At 56.8% G+C, this 8,038-nt stretch overlaps 1 protein-coding gene across 1 annotated transcript in view; it reads left to right on the top strand.

Annotated features, from left to right (window-relative positions):
* Nucleotides 1-8,038, top strand: part of STAMBP (STAM binding protein) — a 14,063-nt gene that overhangs the window by 3,504 nt on the left and 2,521 nt on the right. The window contains exons 3-7 of the mRNA XM_027909344.1: nucleotides 3,669-3,744; nucleotides 4,438-4,533; nucleotides 5,156-5,483; nucleotides 6,185-6,309; nucleotides 7,053-7,190. Of these exons, the coding sequence (XP_027765145.1) occupies nucleotides 3,669-3,744; nucleotides 4,438-4,533; nucleotides 5,156-5,483; nucleotides 6,185-6,309; nucleotides 7,053-7,190 (763 nt within the window). The remainder of the gene's footprint in view (nucleotides 1-3,668; nucleotides 3,745-4,437; nucleotides 4,534-5,155; nucleotides 5,484-6,184; nucleotides 6,310-7,052; nucleotides 7,191-8,038) is intronic.

Genomic DNA, 8,038 nt, shown 5'->3' on the forward strand with positions numbered 1-8,038 from the left:
TTTGGGGTGGACTGGCCAGGCAGGGTCATAGAAGTGTGATGTAAAAACCCACAAACTCAGCTCACAGGACCCAGAATCCCAAAATTGTTAGGGGTGGAAGGGACCTCTGGAGATCACCCTGTGCAACCCCCAACCCACCTGGAGCAGGTGACACAGGGACATGTCCACAGGGGTTTGGGATGTCTCCAGAGAGGGAGACTCCACACCCTCCCTGGGCAGTTGTTCCAGGCTCTGCCACCTCCATGGAGAGAAGTTCTTCCTCCTGTCGAGGTGGAGCTTGTTGTGCTTCACTTTGTCCACCTGTAAGTCAAAGCTTCCGGGTGTTTTATCACCACAGAGGGGCTAAATGGGCCTTGTTTTTCCACTGGCTGGGTTGTGACATCATATGGATTGGCAGGGATCCATCCCCAGGGATATCAGTATCCAGTATCCTGGGAAGGATTGAGGTTGGGTGGTGGTTTCTCCAATAAACCACCTTCAGAGCCTGTTTTACTCTCAGTTACTACAGCCTGAGTGAGTCCCTCCTTCAGGAGCAGGGACCAGCTGGAGATTTCTTTTTACATTTCAGAAGGATTATAATTCCCTCCCAACCCCCTCAAATTCCCTGTTGGTGTTTGAGGGGCTGAAAACTGTCATCCTCATAAAATCACAGTGGCCTGTTCCTGTAGTTTTTAGGGGGGAAATCCTGCCCTTCCCACTTCCCCCCAGTGCCCCTGGTGAGGTCTGTGCTGTGCCCACACCACCTGCTTTACCCAGAACACGGGTGGCACCTCCGTGGGCATTTCCCCCCCTCCCCTGCCCCTTGTGCAGGTTCCTGCCCCCTGAAATCCAACACATTTTTCCCTGATTAGGCTTTTCTTCCCGCCTTGCACTTCCTGAGCTTTTATGGGCATGGGAGCAGGGCCCTGGGAGGCTGCACAGGGAGCTGGGAAGTGTAAAAAACCCTCGGGAAGGTTTCCAGGCTGGTTACGCAGCTGGGAGCTGGAGGGAGGAACTTTTTAACTAAACAAACTGAAAGCACCTTGGCTGATTCCCTGTGGCTCTGAGAGGTGCTGGGGTGGCTCTTTCCAGCAGCTTGCCTGGAATTTTCAGCCTGCCCTGCTCTCCCTTTCCTAGGAATGGCACCAGGCTGGGAGGGCTGGGAGGGTTTACCTGGAGAAGAAAAGGATCCAGGGAGACCTGAGAGCCCCTTGCAGGGCCTAAAGGGGCTCCAGGAGAGCTGGAGAGGGACTGGGGACAAGGGATGGAGGGACAGGACACAGGGAATGGCTTCCCACTGCCAGAGGGCAGGGAGAGATGGGATATTGGGAAGGGATTGTTGGCTGTGAGGGTGTTGAGGGGCTGGGCTGGAATTCCCAGAGGAGCTGTGGCTGCCCCTGGATCCCTGGGAGTGTCCAGGGCCAGGTTGGATCATCCTGGTCCAGTGGAAGGTGTCCCTGCCCATGGCAGGGGTTGGGAACTGGATGAGTTTTAAGGTCCCTTCCAAGCCATTCCATGATTCCATGGCTGTCTCTAGGAATAACCAGGCTGGATTTTAACCTATATCTCATCACCTGATAAGGCTTTCCTTGCCTGCCATCCTGAGCAGCTCCTTTTCCATTGATGTGAGTGGTTGTTTTCCTTGGGTCCCCACCAGGAACGCTCAGGTTGATTTTTGGCAGAGCCAAACGTGAAAGGAAAAAGAAACAAGCCACCACTTTTGTGAGGTGCTTGGGCTCCCCGGTTTGGTGCTGCTGGGATCAGCTCAGGGGTGGTGTCACAGGGATTTGGGAGCCTCCAGCTTGGCCTGTGCTCCAGAGCTGGGCTTAAAAATAGCCTGGGCTGGGGCTGCTGGGTGCCAAGCGGCTGCTGCTGCACTGGGCTGGGGATCAGCAGAGGTTTGAACAAGCCCAAAGCTCCTGCAGGTGGGAGCTGCAGGTTCTGCTCCTGCCAGACCTTAGTGGGGCTGTTGATAGGAGACGTGGGCTGTTCCTGCCCCTGAATTTTCCCCTCCTCTCCTCTTCCTGCCTGCTTTTTCCCCCCACTTCCTGACTTGTGGAAACCCAGCTGTCCCTGCTGGTTTTTCCATCCTCCCCAGGCCCAGCATCTGCTCTTAATCCTCCCTAATTAATCCCTTCCATTTTAATCCACGAGCTGCTGGCAGCACTCAGGGCCTTGTTGTGTCTCCTCGGCACAGTGACCTAATTCACACCCCCAGCCGGGAGCAGGGACCTTGCTGGGGCTTTGGGGTGGATCCACGGGGTCCCTGGGGCTCCATGGCTGCTGATCCTGCATCTTCACCCTCTCCCTGGCAACCAGGAGCCTTCAGGGTGGCAAAAAGTCCTTTCCTTCTCCCCGAGGACGAAGGGTTTGGAGCAGCTGGGGTTGTTTGCTGCACACACACACACACACACAGGGGGGTCTCTCAGAGTGAAGGGTCTCTGTCCCTGCTGAGTTTTTTCCCTCTTGGCCCTGCTTGGGTTGTGCTGCTCCCTGGGGCACAGTCCAGTCCTCTCATTCCTTTATTCCTTGTGCCTGGGAACGAGGCTGCTCTCCCAAAGGAGCTGGAGTATCCTTTGGGTGCTGGAGCTGTGTGGCAAAGAGCCAGGGAGGAGGGCAGGGATTTGGGGTTAATCCCAGAGCTTTGTGGATGCCCAGAGCCAGCACAGCTCCACTTGCAGGAGACAGGGGCCCAGCCAAGCCCAGCCTGAGCTCAGCCTGAGCACCCCATCACTCCTGGGGACTTGGCCACGGGGTAGCTCAGGGTGTCCCAAGCCTGAGCCAGAGGGAGCTGCCTTGTGTTTATGGGCTTTCCCCCCTGCTTTTAGTGCCTGCACAACTCTCTCTGCATCTTCACCTTTGTGTTCTGCAGAGCTCCATGGAAGGACCTCATTGTGGCCTTCCAGGACTTAAAGGAGGCTTGAGAAAAAGAGGGAGAGGGATTTTTAACATGGGCAGGCAGTCATGGGATAAGGGGGAACAGGAGGGATTTGGGCTGGATATTGCATAGGAATTCCTCCCTGTGAGGGTGGGGAGAGGCTGGGATGGAATTCCCAGAGAAGCTATGGCTGCCCCATCCCTGGAAGTGTCCAAGGCCAGTTTGGAGCAACCTGGGCTAGGGGAAGATGTCCCACAGCAGGGGTGGGAGATGGATGGGCTTTAAGATCCCTCCCAACCCAAACCAGTGTGGGATTCTATAAGGGGGAAAACAGTTATCCCATCTGTAGAGGAGCCACAGTGTACCCTGTTGCCATGCTGGGAGTGGGCTGATGTTGTGATTTCCCTCCCCAAAACCAGCACAGGAACTGGTTTTGGGGAGGGAAAGGCCAGGACAGAAGGACAGTGAGCCCTGAGCCAGCCTAGGGACTGAAATCCCGGGATGCTCCGGCAGGTGCCCGAGCACCTCCTGCACCACTGCTGTGCCCTTGGTGCTTCGGGCCAGCTTGTTAATGGTTCTGTTCAAAACAAGTGTATTTGTCCCCGAGGGTCATCTGCAGAGCCCAGGTGGAATCCCAGCCTGTGTGAGGGGCTCCCGTGGGACTGAACGAGGGCCGGTGGAGGTTTTCCTGCAGGAACACTGTCCTGATGGGCAGCCCAGGGATCTGCACCCCCAAAGTGCCACCGACTCTCTTTGTGTCCGTCCCTTCCTGCCACGATCCCAAAGTGCAGTTTCTGCCCCGTTTCTCCAGGCTCTTCATTGAGAAGCTGCCGCAGCACCGCGACTACAAAACCGCCGTCATTCCTGAGAAGAGGGAGACGGTCAAAGTGAGTGGGGACATCGCCAGGTCCTGAAGGGAAACGTCCTGGCAGTCACTGGCATGGGGTGTTCAGGGCTCTGGGATGAGGGATCCACACAAACACTGGGAAGCCGTGGCATGGCCGGGCAGTCCTGACCCCTGGGAGTTCAGTTTTGGGCTCCTGTCCAAGATGGACACTGAGGGGCTGGAGTGTGGCAAGGGAAGGGGCTGGAGCAGCAGAAGCAGCTGAGGGAGCTGGGGGAGCTCAGCCTGGAGAAAAGGAGGCTCAGGGGGGACCTTCTGGCTCTCTGCAACTCCCTGACAGGAGGGGGGAGATGAAGGGGGTCGGGCTCTGCTCCCAGGGAACAGGGACAGGAGGAGAGGGAACGGCCACAGAGTATTTAGGTTGGATATTGGGAAAATTCCTTCCCCAAAAGTGTTGTCCAGCCCTGGCACAGCCTGCCCAGGGCAGCAGTTGAATCAGCATCCCTGGAAGTGTGTAAAACACTTGGATGTGGCCCCTGGGGACGTGGGTTAGTGATGGACAAGGCAAATCTGGGGGAAAGGTTGGACTTGGTGATCGTGGAGGTATTTTCCTCCTAAACAATTCCATGATTCTCTGAGTTATGGTTTGTGATTTTGGGGGCGGGTTTGGGCTCCCTGCAGCTGCTCAGGGCCGGTTTTGTTGCCACTCTGATTTCTCCCTGTGTTCCTCCCCCAGAAGCTGAAGGAAGTAGCCTTTCCCAGAGCGGAAGAGCTCAAGGAGGAGCTGCTAAAGAGGTACGCCCAGGACTATGCTAAGTACAAGGAGCAGGAGGTGAGTGAGAGCAGACTGGAGGCCTGTCTGCTCCAGGGTCTCCCCCAGGAGACCCTCAGCCCCCAAGGGTTTGGGAGAGGGCAGCTCTCCAGGGCTCCCTGGGTGCTCGGGAATGGCCGGTGTGTGTGTGTGGGGATCCCCCCCTGCAGCACAGGGCTGCCACTGCAGGTGGATCTGAGCCTCTCTTCCTTGTGCAGCTGGAAGAGCTGGGGCTGTTTGGTTGGTTGATTCTCTTTTATCCCAGCACAAAATCCAGGTTTTGTTGGATGGGGGGTTGTGTGGGCAGAGCAGAAACCTCCGGGATGGGTTTTGCTGCAGACGAGCGGGATTTGGGGGAACGGGATAGTGGGAAAACAACCCTCTGGAACAGTGTTTCTGTGGAAGAGGGAGGGGTAAGGCAGAGGTTTTACTGCCCTGGTCTCTCCTGATGGAAGTGTGGATCTCTGCAAGCTGAAGTTTCCTGCAGGGAATGCTCTTTGCAGACCCCTCTGAAGCAGCCTGGGATTGCTGGGGGTCTGCGGTGCAGAGGCCCCCGTGTTCCCATCTCTGCTCACGTCCCTTGGGGTATTTCTCCTTAGGGAAGGAAGAGGAAGAGTAATTTGCACCCGCTTTGGCTTTGCAGGAGCAGCTGGAGCAGGAGAAGAGCCGGGTGGCCCTGATGAAGCAGCAGCAGGCAGAGCAGGAGCAGTTCCACGCCTTCGAGGAGATGATCCGGCGGCAGGAGCTGGAGAAGGAACGCCTGAGGATAGTGCAGGAGTTTGGGAAGCCAGAGCCGGAGTCTCTGGATGGACCCCTCATCCCTGGAGTGGAAAAGCCACCCACTGATTTAACCCCAAAGGTTCCAGTGTCTTCAGTTGACCCAGCAAGTCCCTCAGCGGGGACTGTCCCACCCAGACCTCCCGTTGTGGACAGATCTTTGAAGCCCAGTGCTCTGGGGAGCACAGAAACCAGTTAGTACCTCTGGGAGCATCCCTATCCCTTGCTGGGACTGAGCCAAACGTGGCCAATTTGTCTGGGAGGCTCTTGGAATTATCTGCTCGTGGCTCCATCCCTTCTGGGGGGTTGCTCTTCCAAGTCACTGGATGTTGTCCCTGTTGCTCAGTCGAGGTTTGGAGGGCCTGGGGGAACTGTCTCCTCTTGGGAATGCACCCTCCATGCTTTTCCAGCCCAGTCTTCCTGCTGTCCCAGACTCTGCAGCCTATCTGCCTTTCCTTGATCCAAGCACTTCTTGGACATTTGGGTTTAATTCCTGGCTGGGCTGACTGAATCCTCCTCCTGACCAAACCCTGCCAAACACGGCTCCAAAATACTCATCCAGACACATCCAGTGACTGGTTCTTGCCCAGTGACACATCCTACCTTAAATAACCTTCTGTGAGTGCGTGTGGTTTCATTTTTACTGACAAACAAAGGATTCCTTTCTGACACCCTGCTGGAGGATTCTTCCCCTCTCTGTTCTGAAGGAGGGGCTGCCTGTCCTTTATCAGTGTCCCAGCAACACATTTGTCTCTTGGTGCCACTGCAGGGGGCAGAGCCAGAGCAGTCCAGCCTTCCAGGTGGATTTTTTGCAGCCTCATCCCTCGGGGGGCTGCCCTGAGGGACCATATCCACCCCCCTGGCTGGTGTCTGAGCGCTCTCCCGTTCCCCGCAGGTGCAGCAGTGGATGTCCTTCGCCAGGTCATTGTCCCCAGGGAGCTGTGCCACAAATTCCTCCAGCTGGCCGATGCCAACACGGTGCGGGGTGTGGAGACCTGTGGGATCCTCTGTGGGAAGCTGGTAAGGGGGACAAATCCGTCAGGAGGCCTCGGGAGCGGCGCAGGGGGTCATTTGTCACGGCACCAGCGCTTTGGAAGTGGCTGCAGGAGCCTGGTCTTTGTCCTGGAATTCTCTAGAGCAGCTTCAGGCTTCCCTGGGAGCGTTAGGGATGATCTGCCTCTCCCTTTCCAGGTTTTTAGGTCAGGGTTTCCCTCACCCTGGCACTCAGTGCCAACCAGAGTGCCCACTCAGCTTCCTCTCTGCTGGTGATGACTCTGTGTGCATGCCACAAGCACTGGGGGCAGTCCTTGGGACAGGAGCTCCAGGGGCTTGTCCTTTGGGTGCCAGCAGGACTGGGGTGTCCCAGCTGGTGGTTTCAACAGGACACTTTTCTCCCCCCAGGACTTTGCGTGTGCAGGTTTTGTTGGCAGCTCCAGCCCTGAGTCACTTTGCTTTGAAATGGAGCTGTTTGATGTAGCAACTTCCTGCCATCCAGCTGCTTCCAGACACTGGGGATTGTTTAGGGATGAGGCATCATCTTGAGTTTGCTTCAGTGGGTGTTCTCTGAGCTGTTGTGGGTGCTCTGCACAGCAGGGAAAATGAAATAGGAAGAAGACCCTGCAGCTCTTTGTCAGTGACTGGAGTGGTGCACGGGCTTGTTGAGGAGAAGTTCCCAAAACTCAGGGAATTTGCTCCCTGTTCCCTGTTGCCTGGGGTTGTCTGGGGGTGCCCTCTGATCCCCCTGTGCTGCCCTTGCCCTGCAGATGAGGAACGAGTTCACCATCACCCACGTGATCGTGCCCAAGCAGCACGGGGGCCCCGACTACTGCAACACCGAGAGTGAGGAGGAGCTGTTCCTGATCCAGGACCAGCACGGCCTCGTCACCCTGGGCTGGATCCACGTGAGTGCCCCCTGCCCCTGCCTGCAGCCTGCAGGTTTCTCACCTCTGGTTGAGTTTCTCCCCACCCCCAGCTGGATTTCTCCCTCTGATTTGGTTTCTCTCCCTGGTGGGGTTTCTCCCTCTGGCACAGTCTCATTCACTTCTCTGCTGGAGAAATCCTGGCCTGTTTTCACATTTGAGTCTCTTCCCAAAGCATCAGGCCCTTTGGAAAGGAGAGAAGGCAGGGTTAGATGGCCTTAGAGCCCTTTCCAGGGCCTAAAGAGGCTCCAAGAGCTGGAGAGGGCCTTAGAACAAGGGATGGAGGGACAGGACACAGGGACTGGTTTCCCACTGCCAGAGGGCAGGGATAGATGGGATATTGGGAAGGGAATCTTCCTTGTGAGGGTGGGCAGGCCCTGGCACAGGTTGCCCAGAGAAGCTGTAGCTGACCCTGGATCCCTGGAAGTGTCCAAGGCCAGGTTGGAGCTCCCTGATCTAGTGGAAGGTGTCCCTGCCCATGGCAGGGGATGGAACTGGGTGATCTTTAAGATCCCTTCCAACCCAAACCACTCTGGATCCGTGCAAGTGGGATCCTGGACACGCCACTCAAGTTTCCTCCAGCTAAAATCCAACTGCAGAGGCCCCACCAGGGCATCCCAAGCCCTCCTGCTGCAGGGACACCTGTGCCATGCTGTGTCCCTGGAGTGGTGCTGCTGTTTGAGGCAGCTGTGCCAGCTGCAGATTCCTGCCTGGCTGCAGCAGTTCCCTGCTGTCCCCACGGAGCCCTCAGCAGTCGGATCCGTGCCAAGGAAAATGTTTGGAGCTGCTGAGTAATCTCTCGAAAGCAGCTGCTGCCTCCCAGCCTGGGG

The sequence above is a fragment of the Empidonax traillii genome, unplaced genomic scaffold (genome assembly GCF_003031625.1).
Source record: "Empidonax traillii isolate 1590-97213 ecotype Southwest subspecies unplaced genomic scaffold, ASM303162v1 scaffold2073:size91028, whole genome shotgun sequence".
NCBI classification, from domain to species: Eukaryota; Metazoa; Chordata; class Aves; order Passeriformes; family Tyrannidae; genus Empidonax; species Empidonax traillii.